At 39.6% G+C, this 24,574-nt stretch overlaps 1 protein-coding gene across 1 annotated transcript; it reads left to right on the forward strand.

The window, feature by feature from the left end:
• The first annotated feature begins 15,147 nt into the window (after positions 1–15,147).
• On the forward strand, positions 15,148–16,855 carry LOC149213524 (zeatin O-xylosyltransferase-like). Its single transcript, XM_089392044.1, has one exon. The coding sequence runs from the start codon at positions 15,182–15,184 to the stop codon at positions 16,583–16,585; it is 1,404 nt and encodes a 467-aa protein (XP_089248170.1). The 5' UTR covers positions 15,148–15,181; the 3' UTR covers positions 16,586–16,855.
• Positions 16,856–24,574: the final 7,719 nt, after the last annotated feature.

Genomic DNA, 24,574 nt, shown 5'->3' on the forward strand with positions numbered 1-24,574 from the left:
GCTGATGCGGGCATTCCCATGCTCAGCTTTATAAATTCATTTTCATGTACATAGGATAGACAACCGTCTGTGTGGCAGACTGATAATTCTGGTAGAGCCATCATCCTTTGGCTTGGATGATTATCTATCCAGCAATGATGTACATTTGATGTCTTTATTTTCCTGAATATATCGCAGCCCAGATGGATGAAACTAGATCCGGGGTCCTCAAAACTTGTTCAGTCTACACCTGAAGTACAAGTCGATCCATGTGAAAAGATGTTCTGGCATCAAACATGGAAAGACATCCCCTGATTACCAGCCAATGATGCAAGTCATTAATAGGCACGAGAGGAATCACCGATAATGATAATGACCCTCAAGGTACTGCAGTACAATTCACGTGGTGTGAATGCATGAGTCGATGTCAAACACCACGCAAAATCTTTCGGTCGAAGGCCATTAATGTAAACCTGTCACCGGAAGTGAGAAACTTGCCATTGAGGCATGCAAGCTTCAGAGTACTGAAAGGGTTGTTCCTAGGTAGACTTCTTGGATGAGGAGCTGATTTCGATAGGAAGTGACCCGTCGTAGGAGGGCCTTAATGAATCCCCCATCTATGACATGAAACGGAGAAAATGATTTTGTGGAGGTGAAAACGATCTAATGATACAAGGTTCAGGGTGGTGGTCATGAAAGAATGAAGCATGAAGGTATTGCAGTGGATGAGACATAAGCTGGGTTGGTGAATTCTCTGAGTGACTTCTCTTGAACATATCGGCGACACTGAAATGGATTAGTAGCGTAAACCCCAAATATGGATGGTACAGAGGACCAATGGTGATATGACCGATGAACAGAATAACCCAACCTGACTTGATCATGGTGATGGAGTGAAAGTGTCATGTTCAAGAGCGACCTGCTACCAATAAAGTTTCTTCAAGTTTTCTTCCCAATTTTTCCCAAGTCATTTCTAACCAGTACCTCTTTATTTTTGTCAAGCTTGAGGAGGATAACATATGCTTGTTCTATAATTTGCCCTTTGGGCAAACCCGTCTCTATGTTTTAACAAGCCTATCGACAGTGAAACTCGCTCTTGTCTGCATGGACAAGTTTGTCGCTATTGTTTTAACGAGTTTAATGACAATGATAACTTGATTCTTTTTAATATTAGAGAGTCTGAAAAGAGACGAAAAGGAAACTCCAGTATTCCTTTTTCATAATATAATCCCTTAAGTCTGAAAAAGTATAAAACAATGCGAAAGGGATGACTTTTCGATAGTTTTAACGAGCCGAACAAGACAAATGCTCAATATTTTTCTATATTGATCCCTCAAGTCCAAAAAGATTAAAATCTAGAGGAGGGATAGCACTTCCAACCATTTTAACGAGCTGGAGAGGCCAATTGCTCGGAAATCTTTTCATATTTTGCGAGTTAGATGAAAAGAGCTTAAAGGAGACTCATTTTTTGAGGAACAAATGATGTTTTCAGATAGCAGCTAGTTCCAGATAAGGTTTGGAACTTTCAATCACGGCAGTGTAAAGAAGGTGGCTAATAGGATCACTTGTCATAGCTGTTCCTCAAAAGGGGTAAACAATCAAATGGAGGCATATGATCGGCTAAAAATGAGTGGAGGTGATGGTAAGAACATGACCAAGGTTCAAAAGCTGATGATTATGCAATCGCAATGGTTATTTACTAAAGGTGGGTTCATTTTTTAATGAGCTTAAACTCTGGTGGAACATATGCTCATTGCTAGGTTTATTTTTTAACGAGCTTGAACTTCGCGTAAAACTGCTCGTGCCAGTCGTATAATAAGGATGTCTCATCGATAGGTTCATTTTTTAGGGAGCTTGCCCCATTCGAAACTTTGCTCCGGAGCCTTTCATTATGCAAGCTAGGAACGAACAACCTACAAGTCTAAAGGGTTAAGAGCCTACAAACTAAGAAAATAAATGGTCATTTTTCACTTGCATGCAAAAAGGTTTGCATGCCCCCAAGTATAAAGTAGAGTTTCCAGGTGACCATATGGAAGTTCTTATATTAGCAAGATTGCTCCATCCTTGTCGCAGACAAAACACTTCCTTGGAAATGTCCATCGAAATGGACAAAGGTGACTGTTGTCAGTTCCAATCACATAACCTTTAATGAGGGAATCCTTTTCCAGTATAATCCCATTTTCCTAAATGGATGGGTGTGTCAGAATAGTCATTTATCCTCCGTGGAAACCTACCCTATACTTAAGGTTTTCCTGCCGAAGTAGACCAGGGCGCATTCCCCCTGGGTTTCAGTCACAATCACCGAATCACTCGTGCTCATCAGGTGGACGGACTGGAGATTGATGAGACATTCCTTGTGTAAAAAGACCAGTTAGGGATGGCATTTGACTATTAGCTATGTGTGAATTGGGTAATGAAAGCTGGTCTACGAGCTGGACTACTCTTCCTTCATGCAGAAAACACATCACTCGAAAGAGTGAGGAAACAATATCTCCTATGCTATAAATGTAGTCACGCCCAAGGAGTAGATTGTAATCTAAAGGTCCTTGGACTACCATCATGTTTAGATGAACGGTTTTCCTTCTCAAAGTTATAGGAAAATTTGGAAGGATCCCTAACGGTCAACTAGTTCCTTTGTTGAAGACTGTCAGATTTCGAATCTCAGGCAGAAGTGATGGTGAACCAAGCGCTTTCCAAGCAGTTGAGGAAAGGATACTCACAGAAACCCCTTCATCTATGATAGTACCAACCATGATCACTCTGTAAGCTTGTATTATGATTCAGAATGGTACATTAGATGGTAGGCGGGGTCTACCTAATAGATTCCGGTCGAAGGAAATGACTAGGTTTCTTGGAGGAGGACCGAATAAACGGCCGGGTAAATCTCTGACGAAATTCCTTCCTGCGGTAAAGGAACAAGTAGATTGCCCCCATGTTCATCAGATTCTGTGTTAATGAAGAGAATTTGAATGGTGTCGTCCTCATCCTCTTTGGTGACAGTATCAAAAGAAGGTGGACATTCTGTAGACAAGACTGGGTCGATTTCCATCTTGACCTGTTGACTTTGGTCCGGGGTGGACTCAGAGGGTTTATCTTCAATGACAAGTGCTTCGACCAACAACAAAGGTGTGTCAGTCAGATTTTCAACTAGTGATGGACTCAGCAAGAGTTTCTTATATCTAGGAGGAAGTCGTTGTGGTGATGTAGGACATTTATCCAAAACTCTTTTAGCTTCATCCAGGAAGGGACAACGGTGGAGGGCATGATCACCTTCGCACAGTCTGCAAGGAAATTTAGATATTCTTTTCTATCCATTGACTTTGTTTTCACTAGTCGATGTTGTACTTTCAACATGATCGTCAGAGGTTGAGGACAACATATTGTGCAAGTGGGGAGACCAGTCCCTTAAGGTCCGCGGGGTGCAGGGACAATCTCGATGATAGTGGTCCCCTTTGCAAATGACACATGGAGATATAGGCTTGGATGGTGCAGTGTGTGGATTTTCACCAGATGATGCATGGTTGCCCCCTTTCGCCGTTGGCTTCTTCTTCTTCTTCTCAGTTACTTGGTTTCTAGTTTCACTAGCTTCACCAAGCGAAGAGAAAGAAGGAGAGGGAGAAACAAATGAAGTAGAAGGTTGGGTGGTAACTTTAGTATCATCTAGTTGCTGATTTGATTGCTCAGGAATCATGGTATTTTTAACGATAGAGGTCGAGAAAAGCCATACTGGTAGGCCAATTGTCAGTTCTGGAAGGGACAATGTGGCCATATGAGGTGCACCAACATCTCCCCAAGAGGAGAAGGGACTAGTATTCCCCCCAAGGGGAAATACTTGATTGGTGGACTCCATTTTCTCAACCTAAGACCAACGAGGGAATAGTGATGTTATTCCGATTAAAATAAATTTTATGACGCTTTGACAAGACTTGCTTTTTCAATTTTTAAGAGTTGAGAAAAAGCTAAAGATGACTCTAGTCGCCTTTGATTTTTAATGAGCCTGAAATGAAAAGTGCTCAGATGGACCTTTTCTTTTAAGGAGTCTGAAGAGGAATGAAAGTGACTACTATGGAAATCTAGATAGAGGGATTACCAAACCAATCACAAAACTACAGAATACTTTTTACGGTATGGCAGTCAATCTTCCCGAATGCTGTGTTCAGTGCATTGCGATCAATAGGGCAGCAGACATGGCTTCCTAAGGATAAAGGATATAGCCTATTGTGGTCTCCCAATATATACTTGATGGTACATGGGAGAACAAGTCCGTACTGACACTTGTTGTCTCAAAGAGGAGTAATCACCCAACGTACAATGAAAGTGACAGTTACTAGGCTTTACAATGCCAGAATACGTCTCTAGCCTAGACTTCTAAATGTTGTGCATCAGGTTCCAAAGAATTTTTATGTTCATTGAATTTATTTTACAGTTGATCTTTCTTAAGAAGTTTTCCTTTAAGGTTCACTGCATGATGTAGATATACAATTCCTAAATATGAAATCTAAGATGATAAATAGTCGTTTACTCTTCTTTTTGCAATGAAAATCCTAGGTACTAAGGAAAGAGAAATAGAAATATTACAACATAGAGCAGAGAGCACACACTAGATGCACTGTCCTAAATCAATATCAACAAGCAGTCTAAATGCAAATGCACATGCATGTATTTGTTTTCTGCTTTCTTAATGTGTGAATGACAAAAAGAATGCTTAGTACAAATCTGAACTATCTTTTCTTTCAAAGCGACAGTACTAACAATTTTCTTTTCAAAAGACGAAAGAAAGACAAGGATGACACTTTGCGATTTTGAATTGAAAACTGCTTTCGACACTTGAAATACTATTAATTCAAATCAAATACAAGAGTAACAGTGTAATCGACTATAAAAAAAGAGAAGGATTCTTTTCTTTGACTGAAAACGACACTTACAACACTTTCAAATCAAAAGACGATAGTTCGATTAAGCTACTATTTGTAAAAGAGAACTGTAAATGGTGAAAAATACATAAAAACATTCACAATTCTTTGTACAATGGAGGATGAATAATGCAAAGGAAGGGAGTTTCAACAGTGATATATTGATCACAGATAGAAAATCTCTTGAATAAAGTTGAAGACAATGAAGAAAAAACCAAAATCTGGAGGCAGAAACAGTCTTATCTGATCATCGCACCTGTAACACAGGGAAACAGGGATGCATCTCACCTACAGCACACAGGAGGTGTGATGCATCCAGAATACCAATGAGAGATAGTGTAATGGTCCAGGGATGAGACTGAGCTTGGTTTTTGCTCACAGTTTGCAGCTAAGTTCAGGGTTTTAGTCTGAGCTAATGATAGGCAATAAACACAAAGTATAGGGGTGGATCTAATGAGGTTACTTGAGCCACCACTAGGGCACTTAGGATGTTTGCAAGTTAGTTGTTCAGTTCATAAACAAACCCGAAGATTGATTGAAGCAACATTGATCTACTTTGCACTTGCATAGCAAATGCGGTTTGAAGGCTAGCTAGCTTAACTTCAAGCTACGTCTGTAGTTTATAAAGAAAACAAATATAAACAAGCAAACAAGCTATTCGCTCCCTAGCAGAGTCGCCGTTTTGTTATCGAGAAAACTAGTGTCCATTCAGAGCCGCTAGTCCCACTAAGACAGGTAGCTATCTTAGAAACAAACAAACTAAAGTTACTTTTGTTTTCCTTTATGAGAGATAGATGAGAGAGAAGCAGAGAGTACCAACCTCAGTCTTTTGCTTGGCTCCTTGCTTGTTTCCTCCCTCCTTTGATAGAGCTTCGCCACTCCTTCCTTACTTGTCCCACTTCAAAGAACACCTGTAGAGTCAAAGCAGCATAATACCATCAAAGCATAGAGATCTATAACCATAAACAATATAGGATCAGATGTATATTAACCATACAAATGCATATATCAATACAAGATTCAGAGATATACAAGAATATGGAGGAAAACTCAAATAGCTTTATTGATAGAAGTAGTAGAAGAGAGGATTACAACCCATTGGTCTGACCCAGCGCCATCCTCCCAGCATGAAAGCCCTCTTCACCTCATGAAAATCTTAGATCACCCAACAATACAATGTTGCACAGAGAAACCAACAACACTTCCTTACAAAATACAAAATTCCAGCCTCTGGATCTCTAGGATGAGGGATCCATATATAGATGTTTGCAGGTGGGTGAGTCAGCTTCTGGGATTTTGATTAGTGTCATCTCTTTGATAGTTCTTGGTTCCACTTGGAGATTTCATGATCTCTTACTCATCCCTGGGTGAATTCAGAGAGTCAAGTGTCAAATGAGCAGCTTCTAGAAGATTCTCTGGGTTTCCACCGAGCAAACTGCTTCTGCCATTTGTTTGCTCTCGCTCATCGCACCCTACAGAAGGGCTTTCTAGTATGCATTGCAATTTTTTCATGTGGTAGGTGAGATGCATCGCACCCTTAGCACTGAGCAATCTGTATGGTCCAGTTTTGACCAGTTTTGAGTAGTTTTTCATGGAGAACTTCTGGGAGATGATGTAATCAACTAACCTTGTTCCTTTAGGGCATGAAACAACACTTTTAGGGGCTTAGAAGCCCTTGGTTTATGGACATATGTGATTGGGGTTGCAGTGCCCAAATTGTCTATAACATCCACTCCAAAATGTCCTGTGATCCGACTGTAGTGCACCTCCCAAATCATTTTGGCACGCCCTATTGAAGGAACACAAATGTGGCCCAAGTAGCATAATAATGAATCCTGGAGGTGGAAATCAGGAACTTCCTTCCCATCTACTAGCATCTGGTATGTGGAGGTAAACTCTGGATCATTTTTGTATAGTTGTGGCCACCCAGAGCTCTCATGACCATAAGAGTTTAGAATAGTAGTCAGTCCTGCAACTTGGGGTCGACTGAGGTAGTATGGGACATGATTGGTGCTTCCCTTTTTGTATTTAATGTTCAAGTGGAATTTTTGTAGATATGTAGACCAATTCTGATCGCGATCGTTCTGCAACATCACCTGTGTCTGTATGAATTGAAGAGGTCGATGACCGGTGTGGATGACCGTCTCCTTCCCTAGAATATAGTGCTTCCACTGTCGGTAATCGTGCATGATGGAATACATTTCTTTATCAGAGGTGAGGTACTTACAAATTATATCAGAAAGTGTCTTACTATGATATTCCATTGGATGCCTGTGCTAGGTGAGGACTGCACCAACTTCATAGTCTGAGGCGTCTGTCTTGATTTCAAATGGGTATTGTAGTTCTGGCAGTGTGAGTACTGGTGTAGATTAGAGGCAACACTTCAACTCAACGAACACCTTATGTTGGGAGTCAGACTAGGAAAACTTTTCTTTTTCCATGCCCTTAGTAATCTAACTCAAAGGCCAAGTGATATTGAAGAATCCCAAGATGAACCTTTGATAAAAATTTACAAGGCCCAAAAAGCTGTGAAGCTCTGTTAGAGTGGTCGAAGTTGGCCAATCTTGAATGAATTGGATTTCATCGGGTCCACATGCACGCCACTCTCATATATTATGTACCCCATGTATTGGACCTGGCTCATGCCAAAGGTGCATTTCTCCAAGTTGGCACACGGTTTGTGTCGCTGAAGGGTTTGAAGGACCTGTCCAATGTGTTGCAAGTGTTCTTCTTAACTCTTGTTGAAGATGACTATGTCGTCCACATCAACCACCACGAAAGAGTTGGTGAAGGGTCACAAGATGTCATTCATTAGCCTCATAAAAGTAGCTGGGGCATTTTTCAACCCGAATGGCATAACCAACCATTCAAAAAGTCCTTCCTAGGATTTATAGACATTCTTCCATACATCTATGGGATCTATTTGAACCTAGTGATAACTAGACTTCAGATTGATCTTGCTGAAATACTTGGCTCCGTTGAGTTGGTATAGCAGGTCATCAATTCATGGGATTGATTACCTATTCCTGACTGTGATTTTTTTTAGTTCCTGATATTCAAGATAGAGCCTCTAGGTTCCATCCTTCTTTTGTACTAGTAAAATCATCTCCCACAAGGCAAGGAACTTGGTTGAATGTTCCCTTTTTGTAGCAACTCCTAGATTTTCCACTTGATCTCTTGATTATCTAGAATAGAGCAACAATATATTGGCCCATTCAAAAGAGGTTCTTCAGGAGTCAGATCAATTGAATGCTTAATCTAACAATGCAAGGGTACCCCTATGGGTGAGGAGAAGATGTCCCTGTATTATTCCACGACCGCATCCACTTGCTTCTGTTGCTCGAAGAAACCCTTCCTAAGGGCCATGGACATGGCTATGACCTTCCGCTTACTTTGAGAGTGAAGCTGAAAGAAAAAAAAATCCCAGTCTGGGGGATGACCTTATTGCATTTCCTAGTAGAGATCAAAGAGATGGCAATAGGTGGGGCCACCCCGGGTATACTGTATAACTTAGTACCCAAAGAAATAATAACAGAGCAAGGTCTAAACTCATATACAACATGTCTCTTCCATAAGTATGGTTGTCCTAATAATATATCACAAACTTAAAGAGGAGAAACATCACATAGTACCTCATTTGTGAAGGGATTAATGTTGTAGGGAAGGTGACACTACTAGCTGACACGAAGATCTCATCCTTGCTGAAGCCACCCAATGGTGTATGGATATAGATATATTGTAGCAGGTAGGCCCAGCCGCTTCACAATCTCTGCTGAAATGAGGTTCTTTTGGCTCCCGCTTTTGACAATGAACTGCAACGGAGACCCCTTCACCCACATTTTTTAGTGGAATAGGCGCTCCCCCTCTTCTAGATCTTCGGGCTCAATCTTTTGGATCTTAGTGGTGGCCACAGTGGTATTTGGCTCCGTGTTAATGATGTGCTTCCATTTTTCATTCTCCTTGTTAGGTTCTGACTCAGAGTCGGAACATACATCGGACTCAAAAGCCTTCCGCTCGGCCACCAGTGACTGCTTGGCCCAACACTCACTTGTGTTGTGAGTGGAGCTCTTATGGAACTCACACCACTTTCCTGTGTCCTTCTTTGTCTTCGTGGTGTTGTTATTTTCTTGCGGCTTCGACGAGTTATCCTAGGTCACCCACCTTTCCTTTGCCCTTTGCTCTATGGTTTGGGGGCACCTTTCCCTTCCTTCAGATTCATAGATCCAAAGTCTCACTTTTTCTATTTAAGCTTCTTCTAAACCTTGACAGTGTATCAATACTTCGTGCCAAGAAATGACACGTCCACGAACTCCATCTCATCCTGGATGTAGTGTAGGCAGCCATGGTAGTTGAGTACCAAATGTTTCTCAAAATCCTTGATACCCAACTTCGTGCGAAGGGTATGAAAAACATTGGTAAACTTCGGCATGTCTTGGTCCCTTCCTTGTCACAATGTGGTCCACTCTATGTATTTATCCTCATAGCTCCTAATAGCATATTATTGCTCCTTGATGGTGTCCCAGAATGAATCCCAAGTGTGTGCGGCCGAAAATAGTGAGGGTGTACTTTCATCCTTTTGCTCACAGTAGGTTTCCCACCAGTCTTGGATGTGGGGGGTGGCTTTGAGAAGAGAAAAAGTAATGTTTTCCTGGCTGGAAAAATCATGAACAAAAAATATTCTTCTACCAAATTTAACCATTTATCTACAATGTCCACATCTATCTGACCCTCAAATATGGGAATGTCAAAGTTAGCTTATACCTTAAAGGGTGTGGCGCTTCCAGAGTAGCTTCTGGATATAGATGCATTGCACCTGGGTAGCCGCTGAAGGATTTGGGGAAAGTTGTCCATCATCACGTTCCTTTGTCACTCGAGGGCTTCTTCGATCAAGATTTTGATAGGATCTCTAACTCCTTATATCCTGACCTCGTTGGAGACATGCAAAGAAAAAAAGAGAAAGGGCAAAATTCTCTGATACCATTGATCTGAATTTAATTAGGAATGAAAGAAATTATAGATATATCCATAAATTTAAATATGTAGTATAAATAACACTTCATTTCATTAAATATCAAATATTGAAATATGCTTACAAACCGAATGGAAATAAGACTAGCTCAGGCGATGGGAGCTTATCTCTGAGAAGATATGTGGCCTTTACATGTCTTTGAACTATATTACAATGAGGCTCAAGGGCCTATTTCTTATTGAAAAACATGAGAAAACCCTAAACAACCAAAACCCTAACATCGGGAGATGAAACGCCAAGCGTTTATGGGCCCTGTTGGGGTTAGCTAGGCAACCAACTTCCTAAGATTGTAACTTGGTCATATTATCTCTGTTTAGCACGTACGATACCTTGTTGGAATGGTCTCTCGGAGTACTAAATGATTTTCCACCAGCCCTTTCCCATGGCTATGTGCTTGCAGTCGAACTCAAAAAAAAAAGTTGTTTAGGGGGTCAAAACTGCTCCAGAAGTTCATGACCCGAAAATCTGCTAAAAATAATAAATGATAAAATAAACAAGGAAACAATTGAAACTAACTAGAGGCCTAAATGGAATAGGTGGGTGGCCACCAATATCCACCTACATCACTATAACAGCCCTAGGTTAAAATGTCATGTAATAAAGTTAATAAAGGAAAATTAATACGAAGGTCATGGGACAAGTATTCCAAGTTGAATGTTGCAAAAAAAAAAAGTGATGGGTATCACTTGTGATTAATTTATGGCTATGAAAATTGGTAAAGGAATTAGAAAATATAGTTTCATTAATTGGAATTTTAGTTATGAAAATGGTGGAAAGAGGATAAAATGAAGGTGAAAGGTCACAAAATTTCATGTGAGGAAAATTCAAGGAAAAATAGAGGAAAATTAAGAAAATAGAGGCCTCAATGATAAAAAGGCTTCTGAGGTTTACTTCACAAACTTTTTTCAGTTTTAGCTTGGAGCTCTCTTCTATTCTCTCTCTCTCTCTCTCTCTTGCACACTAAGAGTTTTCTTGGAGCACCCTTAGAGAATTTTGGCATACGTTAGATTTGGAGAAAGAAGGAAAAGGAGAATAAGGAAAGCGCAAGGGACAACAGGATCAACACCTAAAACGAGATTTCCTTGCAGGTAACAGGTTGTATGTATGATCTCCTTATTGGTTTATGGATGCATGGTATATGTATGTGATTATTTAGTTATGATTTGTCATTGGCATGGGGGATTTCCTAGATTGACAGTGGTTTTAGCCTTTCCTTTCCATTTCTTGGATAGCCATGGTGTTGTGGGTTTTTTCCATTTGACTATTTTCTTTTTTATGCTTGTAATTCCTTATGGATGTGAGTTAGAATAAATGCTATGGAGTCCTATAACGAGTTGGGTTGATTTACTAGTCCCAGAACCTCGGTTGGAAAATTGCTTTAGAGCCCTTGGTGGGTTGGGTTACTAGTCCTGGAGTCGAGTCATAGAAACACTCTAGAGGCCTAGAAGGTTGTGGGTTGAGTTACTAGTTCCTAGAGCCCTGGATAACTGAATAGAAACCGATCTGGTTGGTGTTGGTGATGTCCAACCATGAGGTAAAATCACTGGTTGAGAGTTGATTTGGTTTGGTCTATGGAACCCTTGGTTTGGTTTTTCTTGTTCTATTCCACGAGATCCCACTTTCACGCTTGAAATATGATGCGGGGGTGATTGGATGAAAGAGATATTTGGTTCAACCTAATCTATGGATGGGTGGTACGTGGAAGTCCCTGACTTGGTTATATTTTGCATATGATAATAAGAGTTATTTTCCTGTTGTATTTTATGGCTACTTGTACTTATTATTATGTGGCCTTGATGATTGTTCTATCATGGCTTATTTGTTGTTCATTTTCTAGTTATATGTTGGTTATATGATGAATATTGTATATGGCTCTTGAAAATTTCTAATTAGTTGATGAATGGTTAATGAATAAATGAGCTAAAAAATGTTATTGCAACTATTATGAGAGGGCATTAGATCCTCTTGGTGATTCTCAAATAAGTTTCAGACCCCTGTGTTCATATATGCATTCAAGACCTATAGATTACATGTTTGCCATATGTTTGAAGAAATGAATGTCATAGTTAGGCCTAGTTAGGTCAAGTCCTTGATCAAATTTTGTATGAATGGCTTTGCTTTGATTCCATTTTTTTTTTTTGGAAAGTCTCACTGAGTTCTAGCTAGTGATCTCAAGGCTGACCTCAAATTTAGGCTCATAATTTGGGATAACACCTTTTGAACTCGAGAAATTGGGTTGCAACCGCATGGATGCAGTGTTTTGCATGCAGTTAGAGGCTCCCAACCACATGGATTCCTTGTTGTGGGTGCGTTTAAGGGCCCAAGGTTCAGAAATAGAGGTCTAGCTTTGGGTTTGGCCACCTTGGGTGGTTGTTCAGTGTCTAAGTGAACTATAGCTTCTGTAGGATGCGTTGAGCTGTCATTTTGTCGTCAGTTATTGACCCTACTTCCTTAATTGATTCTAGGATGTCGAGTCATGTCATAGTAGCTCTTCCTCCCATGTTTACCTCGACAGTCCGGTGAAACAGGGTAACTGTGGGAGGGGTGATTACAATTGGAACTGTATATTTGACTTATAAAATTTTCACATTTCAAATGGGGATGGATTTTCTAGGATGCTAAATATATTTGAATATTAAAAAACATAATTTAAATATCAAAAGAAATAAAATTTAAATAAATAAAAAATACAGTTGTTAGATAAATCATATCAGCAAAGTCTACTAAAAACATAAAAAAATTAAACAATTAAATTACATTCTAATAAAATCAGCTTTTAAAAATAATTATACTTTATTTATTTTATGTTATTTCTATTATTTCTGTAATATTCTTAAAAGATATGATGATTTAAACTTCCACAAAGTTGAATAGGATGACTAGATCTTAATAAGGTAAGAAGTTAATCAAATACATTTACCATTTTATTCCTATGCAAGAAAAGAATCGAGGAAACTATGCCGAGATAGCCATAGATTCATTGACTTAAAACATGAAGAAGATTGATATAGTAACAAATATTTTCAAAATTAGATTAAATGTGGGTATAAGATGCGAGATGTAAGAGAATATTTTATATTTTCAACCCTATTAATATCACATAGGTGACAAATTCATTCATCCCATGGTGTTTTGAGAATTAACCAAACCCATTTTCACTATAAATCTCATGAGAATTAGTTTTTATGATGGAAGTGTTTGCCCCACTAATTTTCCTTAAATTTGGAAGTAATAATATCTTAATAGTATCCTTACTTTACAAGATAATATCCTCTTTTATCGTCCAATGGACAACCAAGATTAGGAACCCTTATGCCATCCTCACTTTGGTCGAAGGAAACAATTTTGGCTAGAGTTAGAAGCAATTTAAGGAAATATCTTGGCTCTCATCTTGCATAACTTCTTCTTATATATAAGATACCTAGTCCTAGCAATGCTTCCAATGGGAGAAGGTTTGCTTCAATCAGGGGGATGGGGTAGGGAGTATTTTCTCAATCTTATTCTACTAGACTTTGGATATATTGTGAACCAACACCTCACATCCATATAAAATAATAGGAATAACAAGAGTTTCAAAAGAGATTTTTTTTTTTTCCTATCAACTTAAAATTACTTTCAAGCATATGCCGAACTTTCCAACCTCCATTTTGTTTGTTCTCAACCTTATAATAGATGTTGATTTCTAAATATTTATATAAATAAACTTGCTCCAAATAACTAATGTTATTAATAAAAGTATTTAGATAAATTTTCTATTTAATTATTGTACTTTTAATTTTATCACAAACATTAGTCAAATTAATTGTTGCTTTGTTTTTATCCACTAATTCAATTCACAATTCCTTTTGTTTAATTATTGTAATTTTAATTTTATCACAAACATTAGTCAAATTAATTGTTGCTTTGTTTTTATGCACTAATTCAATTTACAATTCCTTTTATTTGTTAGGTAATAGTAAGATGATTGGAACACTTACCTTCGCTTTAGTAAACACCACCCAAGGGCATCTAAAAAGCAAAATGACGAGGGATCGCACTTGTCCTAGACCACACAAACCCTTAACATGGTTAGATATTTTCCCATGGGATTTTGAACCAATGACCTTTTCCCCAACGAGTTCCTTAACAAAACATCTTGTCACTGTCTATTATATGCCCATGGGAAATGATAATAAGCTAAATTACTTATCTTTATTGTAATTCTTGACCTACTCTATTTTGTTCTTTTGAGTGTTGTTTAGAGATTATAGGTTTTGGAAATTTTAGTTTAAATTTGACCATTTTTCTTAATAAATTTGTATTTCTTTTGGAAGAATTTTAAGCGTAAATCACATTTGAATGCATTTGTCAACACGTTTCAAACCAACAAGTATGATTCATCATCAAAACAAGTTAAAGAATCACTAAATAAACATTAAAAAATATTACATATGGTTAGATATTTCAGAAAAAAAAATAAAAAAAATTGTGCAATAAATTTTCAATCCTTACCACATTTCACTCTTAACACCTAATCAATATTAACCTAGTCAATCTTACATAATCAATAAATAAACATTTGGTTACTCTTAGAACCTAACCCAGCCAATATTACTTAGTGACTAAATAAATATTAATTCTTAGTATTTTTATTAATTTTTAATATTTTTTAATATCAAGTTGGGGTAATCTTAGAACATATAAAAGATTCATTGCTCTCTATCTGCACCCACCCTTTGTTTTTTTCCAGCTCTGACCTCATTGCCCAATATTTATTTACTTTCTTGATAACACCCATGCTGTAGAGATCCGGATATGCCAACAACTTTTGTCTACACTTCCACTTGAATTGATCAATACGGAATCTCGTTATGTTGCGACAAAAGCTCAAGGATGTGCTATTTGTCACGTCCCAAAACGAATAAATAGATACTCGATGACTAATACATAAATAAAATTAAATATGTAATATTATGATCGTTTCGTCAGCACACCAATCGACCAAATATTTATTTATTTTCTGATATTTGTCTCATTCCAAATGTAATAAATAGATACTCTCTGACTTTACATTAATACAATTAAATATGAAAATAATTTTTCTGCTATTTGTCGCGTTCCAAAACTAATAAATACATACTCGATGACTAATTAAATATGTAACAATAATGGTCAAAATATTTATTAATTTTCTTGTTATTATGGAGAAGGCATGTTAATTTCCGAACGACTTCGTTATACATAGAACCTCATGCAGACAAAGTAGGTCGGAACAAACGCAATGGAGGGAAGCAGAAGATTATACGCGGTAGTGTTGCCCTTTTTAACGCACAGTCACTTCAATGCATTTTTACAGCTCTCAAGAATGCTGGCGACCAAGGGCGTAACAGTCATCTACGTTAGCCTCCCTTCAAACCTCCAAATACTCCGACCCCGAGTGCAGGGGTGGGAAGATCTGCCACTCTATTTCCAGGATGTATCTGTTCCGGATTCTCCTCTGCAGGCGGGCTGCCAGAATGTCAATAACATTTCCCGCGACATGCTGCCGCTCATATTCGATCTCATACAGAAAATGCAGAAGCCCTTGGAGGCTCTCATGGCGGAGCTGAGCGGCCGCGAATACTACGACTTGCGGGGACTTCTGCCTCCCGAACGCCTCGTTCTCATATATGACCTTTTCATGGGCTGCTCCGCCGCAGCGGCGGCCAAGTTCGGCATCCGTTCGTTCAAGTTCTTCCCCGCGAGCGCGCTGCTGTGGCTGTCTGGGGAATCGAAATGCTGCGACGAGGGGGAGCCAATGCCGGAGGTCGCAGACGTCAGGAGCAGGTTTCAGGTGATACCCGACTTTGTGCTAACCCACATCGAGCAGCACATGGAGTTCACGAGCCGGCTGGCGGACGGGATCCTCTTTAATACCTTTGCCGAGTTGGAGCCAAAATACGTCCGACATATGGAGAGATTTGGCGTCGGAGGGAAGCCCTTCTGGGCTGTCGGGCCGGTGATTGATGTTTCCGGGAATAACAAAATACGGAGACCCCGGGACGCCGAGATCGTGGAGTGGTTGGACCGGCAAACGCCACGATCCGTCGTGTACGTCTCGTTCGGATCAGAATCGTATATTTCTCGGACGCAGGTGACGGAGTTGGCACTGGGCCTGGAGGCGAGTGGGCAGCCCTTCCTGTGGGTGCTCCGCCCGCTGGACTCAAAACTCACCATGGAATCCTCTTCAATGGCGGAGAAGTGGAAAGAAGAGGTGCTGCCGGATGGCTATGAACAGCGGCTTGGGGTTCGGTGTATTATCGAGTCCTCCTGGGCGCCGCAGGCGGCAATCCTGGCACACGAAGCGACGGGGGCTTTTATTACGCACTGTGGATGGAATTCCGCTCTCGAGAGCGTGGCGGCGGGGGTTCCAATGATCGCGTTGCCTCTACATTCCGACCAGCCAGCCAACGCTTTGCTTTTGGTGGAAACGGCAAAGGTGGCAGTGGAGCTTAAAATGAGCGATGGCGTAGCTAAAAGAGAAGAGGTGGAGAGAGCTGTGCGAAAATTAATGGCGGTGGACGCTGCGGCGGTGGAGCTGAAGCGGAGAGTGAAGACTGTAAGTGTGGCAGCGGCAGCGGCCATCTCTAATGATGGGGGAGCAGCGTGGAAGAATTTGGATGCGTTTGTTCAATACTGGTCCTAAATAGTATATTTTTTCTGTTACATTTTTTAAGGGTTTCTTTGACAATAGTGAATTTGGATAGGTTATATTTTCTCTGTTACCTTTTTAAGGGTTTCTTTGGCAATGGTGAATTTGGACAGGTTGGCTTATACATCCAAGGGGAAAGATCCCTGTCCGATCAATATGAAGCAAATTTCTTTTGGTTTTTTTTTAGAAATGGATGATGATCCACCAGAGTGTTAGATTAATTTCGAATTTTAATGGAAGGAAATTTTATATGGATTTTGGTAATGGATTTCGAATTTTAATGGTGGGGAGTTTTACATGGGTTTCGAATTTTAATCCCGGTGAGTTTTATATGGATGTTGAATTTCAATTGATTTAGGAAGACCTAAAATTTATGGAAGACTAATTGGAATTTCTTTTTGTTTTTATTATATTTATGTTGAAGGCAAAATCTGATCTTTCTATAAAATTCCCTTGCCACGTAGTGAAACTAAAAGTAACTTAAATTTTTTAAATACTTCAAAATTCTCTTGATATATAGTAAAAGTAATTTAATTTTTTAAATATTTAATAAAATAGAAAATGATTTTTCTCTTGATATATAGTAAAAGTAATTTAATTTTTTAAATATTTAATAAAATAGAAAATGATTTATTTGAGTAAAAAGGAAAAGTATTGTTTGAATTTTTTTAAATTTTATTTTTGTAATTTCAAAATAATAATAGAAATAATTGAGAACTATCTTAATTTGTTAAGTTAAAAGGTTAAAAAGATTAGTAGAATGATAAACATTTTTTAATTTCAAATTAGTTTAGTATATGATGGATAATTTAAGAGAAAATGATTTTCATGTTCAAAGATTTTAGTGTTAATAAAATGACAAATTCTTTCATTATAATGGGTTTTTGGAGATGACCAACACTGGGATTCACTACGGGGCTAATGAGAGTTTGTTCTTACTTTGGTAACGCTTATTTTGTTCTTTATATTAATCAAGACATAGTTGGGTGCTCTCATGCTAATCATCACCCAAAAGTGGCAATAGAGCCATTAGGAATGCATGGAATGTGTGTTTGTTCCTAGGAGTACACACACATATCTAGGCATCAAAGATAGGTAAGCCTCAAACTACCTATTGGGATGTCAGCTAGGGTGCAACGATGCAACGTTGGCATGACTCAATAGTGTGCAACCTTGGCATCGCTCAATAGTGTGAACTTGTTCTGTGGGAACCATGCATGTTTCTAGGAATGTGCACATGTTCTTACCATCACACACACATTCTTGGTAGGACACATTTTTATGCATGCACAACCTATTTCTTCACTATTTTGGACAATGCAATATATTTTTAGTTCTTCTTCAATTAATGTTTTCATCCCTGAGTGCCAAGCCAATGAATTAGATTTTCTTCTTTAGATTTTGAATGAGAAGTCCAATGGAACATCCTTGATTTATTTATTGAAAATTTTGGCTTAAAAAATAAAATAAAAGAAAAAAAAGAGAAAAGAAAAAATGAAGCATCATATTGAATTTTAGGAGACTTGATTACCGTGGATCTTAGTAAGAACCCAAACCTACCATCACCAAACTAGAAGTGAGAACAACAAAAGCTCAACCATGAACAAAGAAATCTCAATACTGAAATTGATGCATCCTTGGCTACTTTGAGGGTACTTATTCAAGATCTCCTTAACCCAAAGAGTCCTCATGATTGTCTCTTGCAAGTTCATTAAATTTAATTGTATCATCCATTTTTAATGCCTAAGGCCTACTAACTGATTTTTAGTTATAGGGTTGGGATGTATGAATACTATATACTAGTCTAAATGAATATCAAATTAGAGACTTGGGCGTTGGAAAAAAAAATTGTGTTGTCATTATTCATTGACCCATGAAACAACAAACGTTTACTAGGACAAGATATGCATCTGTATGGACTAGTGCACCTATCAACCATTTTGAGACCAATGGATCTATAGGTGTTACCTCTAAATATTCTCAAAAGATAAGGAGATATTGATCCACAAATATTTCACTCAGATCTATCAGATAGTGTGTGGCATAGTGCACATGAATTCTCAAGTCTTAAGGAGAATAAATATTATTCATCTCATCAAGATAAGAAATGCATAATTGAAACCCTCATAAATCGATGAAGTTTGTAGAACCTATGGACAACCCCAGAGACCTTGCTTTGACCAAAAGATCTTGCTTCTAGCTTCCCAATCCAACCTCCTACATGCATGCACTATCAAAAAAAGATGATGTCCTACCTCTGCAAAAGGTTAGCATCTACTAGCAATAATCAAAACCACATACATATAAAAATAGCATGCAATATGTGGGAGAATCCATAAATTCTTTCATTAATCAAAGTAGCATAAGTACATTATACCTTGGCATATAGATGAACACCTCCTTGACCTTGGCATTATCTTTCCTTCAACTTAATATGAATTTAGGCTCACCTCAAATGAAAGAAAAGTCTAGTTAGAAACCCATGAACATAACTGAACTATATTCTCTATGTGATTCTGTTGACGGTGGTGGACCTACCAACATTTAGGGGGTCTCCCCCACTATGAAGTCCCAACTAGACCTCACACCGTTTGGTGTAGGAGTCTCATCCGGTACGATGGTCTGGTTTCCATTATATTAAAGATATTCCTTAGCTCTTGCTTGTCAGCACGTGAGAGTGGTCTGCTTTGTCTTCGAACAACAAAGTTCATGTGCCTGGTGAGTGCTAGTGTTACTTGTGTCAAGGTTCTTTCACCGCAGAGGGAGAGGGTGGAAGTGAGTCTCCAGTTGAAAGGGAAGAGTCCCAACTCTATCAAAGACACACAACACAATAGGACTTGCACAACTTCCAGCGGAGTAATCCACACGGATGCAGCAGTCACAAACACACAGTGAAGGGATAGCAAGCACAACACTCAACAGAGTAGTCCGCACGAGTGCGAAGGTCATTATAACAAGTTTATGGGAGCATTTTTGTCTAGTGTTCAGCGAGGCAACCCACATAGGTAAGACAATGTTAACAACTTATACAACACATTTTCATAAACACATGTGTTAGAGCAACCAAAAGAGTTTAACTATTTTAACACAGGTTAAAGCAACATGCATTACAAGTGTTCCAATTTAGTCTTACAAACAATCACAATACATGTGTGAAAATGTGTTGGCCTGTTATCAGGCTTCTGAATCAAGTGAAAATTCCAAGACAGAATGGTAAACCAGACATCAGTAACCTCGTAAGAGGGGCATCGGAGCCAATGCTCGCTCCTCAAAGAAAAGACTATAGACTGTCAAAGCTATGTGGGAGGAGCCAAGGTGAAAAGTCTTTTGCATGTATAAATGAGGGGTATTTATAGCCAAGGATGAACTGACCCTTATGATTATTCAACTTCCCTCATGACTCTTCAACTTTACATGTGGGTCTCTTGGACTTCACGTTACATTACATTGATTACAACAGTATGGCCCACATTAGTGATGTGGTTGAGATGACTCATGACACAAATCGACATGACAGTGCTGGTATGTTCATGTTGTTGGTGGTGTCCATATCAAGCTACAGTGATGCTGAGTGATGGATGTGCTCTTCGCGTATCATAGCTTCATCTTTGCGTGGCAAGGTGTGCAAAGTCTTCGATGGTATTCGTGTTCGCTTTATGTTTTCACGTGCATGTTCCTCCATAGCTTCTATTTTGACATGCTTTACGTGTTCGTCCATTTGCAAAAAAATCTCCTTGCATGCGTCCCTCGTTCATATTTTCACAAAACAATCTCCTCGCATGCAATCATTATTCTTTCATTCGTGAAAAAATCTCCTCGCATGATTTCTTGTTCATCTTATTCGTCGTCGCATCATGTCTCATTCATGTACCTGTATCTACAATCACTCATGACAAGATGACATCAAATCCATAAATCGCCTAATGTACCATGATGCATTATCGTTCACTTTCAGATGTAAGGGAATGGGATAGAGGACAAGGCTCTGAAAATATGAAAGGAAGATTTCAAGTTGGGATGCGGGCTCCGAGTGTTGCTGGTGAAAATTGTGCAGAGGTCACTAGGAGACTGAGATGGACAATCTGGATCAGCAATGACTATCCACATGATCTATCTCGGCTAGAGGGCAGATCTGCGTAATTTTTTCAGGGAGGTAGTGCAGGGAGCAGAGGCATTGGCAGCAAAACTGTGCAATTTATAAATGGAGTTGCCAATGGGATGCAGGAGGATTTCTTGGAAATTTGTGCAACTTTTCTAGGGAGATGGCAGCAAGCTACAGGAGTCTACTGGAAAAAAATACGTAATTGCTGGGAGGCTAACCTACTAAATATCCCATCACAGGTTCTGAGCTAACTGGGATGCTTGACAACTGGGAGACTGCTCATGAAAACTACACAATTTTTTCGGTGAGCGACAGGCTGGCTTACTAAGTGACTGGCTGGAAAACCTACATAATTTTTTGAGGGAGACAGTGACGGACATAGGGTGTCTATTTGGCATGTCTGAGCAGTTTCTTCAGTGAGAAAAGTGGGCATGATTTGTAGCCTTTGCGCAATTTTTGGGGAAGTGAATCCCAGGGTTACCATCCTATCAAAATCTCTGGTTGATCAGTTGGAGGCTTCGTTGATGTGCTTGCGGGCATCGTAGATTGAAATGGCTTGTAAAAAAACTTCTGCATTGTTCTGGGTGACAGTCAGTCCGATTGATTCCACAATTGCGTAGTGCAGGCTACTTGGGAGGCAACCTCAAGCTTTGTGCAATTCTGGGCAGTGGTACATGATCACTGAGGGCCGAAACTGCACAATACAACTCAACAAAGATCCAGTTGTACAAGGGTGATTTGGTCATCGGAATTACAACAAAATGACTAAGTGTGTGGGTGAGTGAAATTTTTCATACATGACCTTGCAAACACACACTCAACATGACTTAATGATAAGACAACTTAAACCATCAAGGCAACATATAATCAGCATGACTGACCGACGGTGCAAGCGACAATCGCGACACTTGTGATAGATCATTGAATGACCGCGATGATGCTTGCACAACAGTGCAAACAACATCGTGTGTGAGTGTGATAGATGTGTACATGGTGAACATAACTCAAACACAACCATCAACATCACCAGAACGAGGTCACAAGCATGACATCGAAATCAACATGTGGAAGAAGACAGTTGGTCGAACAAGTGAAAAAGAAGTAAGACATGTAGAATAAAGACATAAGATGAATTTTCACATTTTTGCACATGCATGTTACTGAGGGCAGGGTGATATGACAATGACAAGCAGTCCCGAAAACTCAATTAAGAGGTGTACTTTGAAAGATGCTTTGTATTTACCATACTTACCCTCAAGACGAACATGCATCCGACGAAGTTTGAGTTTGGCCGTCATATTTTCCATTACCCGGTTCCTTGGTCCTTCTCCTCAACTCCTTGGGAGAGATTTCAGCATGTCACCTTTTACTATAGTCACTGAGAGGTATATCTGCACAATTTTAGCAGACAATGATTGCTGTTAGAATATGGCCTTGGGAGGTACGTCTACGTAGTTTCTACATGCAAGAGTGATAAGACAACTTGGAAAACACTGTGTCATTTTGAGGCTCAAGGAAGTGCTATGGGACAGGGGTCCCAGGAGGACACCTCTGCGCAATTTCTGAGTGCAGTGAAGCTGGATTGCTTTGCGCATTTCTGGAGAGCAGTGATGGATGGGGCCTCTACGGGCTATGAGGTTTCAGTAGGAAAGGGAGGTTGGTGTCTCTGCGCACTATGGGTTTTTAGCAGGTAAGGGAGGAAGCTTGATGGTTACAGAAGAAAAGTGGTACATTTTCAGGAAGCTAGATGAGGCTACGTTGCTTGGGAAAATGGCTAAGTATGAGATCCATGAAACATGTGTAAACAATGATAGGACTCAACTATGGTCACACACAAACACTTAGTGACACAACGTAGATCATCTAGAATACATAAGACATACTTTTCTTGATGCAACAACCTTCCTAATGTGAGTACGTGAGGTGAGTCTGAAACATGTCTATGTGATGACAACCACTCATATGCACACAATTCCCTTGAAGTAAGACAACATTCCCTTTGCATGAAAAACAAAAATTCCTATGTCAGACAATGACACATGCTGCATAAAGATGAGAATTTGGACAACTCTTAGGATCAAGGAGGGGAGCCTGAAATCATTAGCTTACCAATAAGCGACCAAGGAAAATCGATCACAGGATCTGAGGTAGGCTCTGAAATTTTCATGCGAGCCCAAAATTTTAGAGGGTGGTTGTAGCTGCTGTAACACTTGGCAATGCATTGGTAGAACTCTAGCTCTTTGTATGGACCTTGTTTCGTGAGAAACTAGTCAAACCCTTCTGGAAGTATTGTTCGATTCATTGATTGTGATGGCTTCCACACTAGATTGTGTGAAAGATGTAGTCCCTACCATTCTCTTGATCGGTCAACACACATTCCAAGCCAAGTCAATTCAGTTGTTTCGATTGGGGATGAGGGTTACATTGGTGCACAAGTAATATCACTGTCAGAGTTTAAGTTTCATCTCTGGTGTTGCTCCGCTACCAGCGGGCATGAACAGTACCGCGACGGAGTCACACAGGAACATAAGCATCGTTCTACTATAGCGATCTTGGTCAGTACCCCGATGGAGTTACTTGAATCACTTCTCTGCATAGGACGTCGTAGATGGTCTTGGTGTTCTCTTTATGTTTGCATGTGCATGTTCCTCCTTTGCTTGTATTTTGTTATGCTTCATGTGTTTGCCTATTCGCAAACAAATCTACTTACATGCATCCCTCATTCATCTATTTGTGAAACAATCTCCTCGCATGCATTCCTTATTTGCCCGTTCGTGAACAAATCTCCTTGCATACTCTCCTTTTTCATCCCATTCGTCATCATGTCATGTCTCATCGATGTATCTGCAATCACTCATGACAAGACGACATCAAATCTAGAAATCTCCTAGTTTACCATTATCCATTATCATTTGCTTTTGGATGCAGGTGACTGGGAGACAGGATAAGGACCTAAAATTGCGCAAGGTAGATTTCAAGATGAGAAGCAACCTTCGGACACTGGTAGTGAAAATTGCGCAAAGGTCACTAGGAGACTGAGATGGGAAATATGGACCAACAATGATTGTCCGCGGGATCTAGCTTCACTGGAGGGCAGATCTACACAATCCTTTCAGGGAGGCAGTGCAGGCAACAGAGGGGTTGGCAGCAAAAACTGCACAATTTCTTTGGGGAGCTGGCAGTGGGCTACAGGGGGCTTGCTTGGAAAAATTGGGCAATTTTTCTAGGGAGATGAAAATGGGTTGTGGGTGTCTGCTGGAAAAAAATGTGCAATTTCTGGGATACTGGCCTGCTAAACATCCCATTACAGTTTTTGAGCTGAGCAAGATGTTGGGCAATTGGGAGACTACTCATGAAAACTGCGTAGTTTTTTGGATGAGTAGCAGGCCGAATGACTGGGTGATTGGCTAGAAGAACATCTCAATTTTTTGAGGGAGACAGTGATAGACACAAAGTTTATGTCCGACATGTATGTGTAGATTCTTCACTCAGTGGAGTGGGCATGATTTACAGCTTTTATGCAACTTTTTGGGGCAGTGAGTCCTGGGGTTACTGTCCAGTCAAACTCTTTGGTTGACTAGTTGAAAGCATGGTTGAAGTGCTTGTAGGCAATGCATATTGAAATGGCTTGCCAAAAAACTTTTGCGTTGTTCTAAGTGATAGTCAATCTGGTCGATTCTAGGATTGCGCAGTGCAGGCTGCCTGGGAAACGACCTCAAGCTCTGTGTAACTTTTGGTAGCCATACATGATCATTGTGGGCCGAAACTGCACAATGCAGCGCATCAAAGGTCCAATTGTTGGAGGGTGATATGGTCGTCAGAATTACAACAAAAGGACTAAGTGTATGGGCGAGTGAACCTGTGCATACATGACTTTGTGA

This window comes from Pinus tabuliformis, chromosome 1_1 (genome assembly GCF_031772625.1).
Source record: "Pinus tabuliformis cultivar Carrire ecotype Pingquan chromosome 1_1, CPIR1, whole genome shotgun sequence".
Taxonomy (NCBI): domain Eukaryota; kingdom Viridiplantae; phylum Streptophyta; class Pinopsida; order Pinales; family Pinaceae; genus Pinus; species Pinus tabuliformis.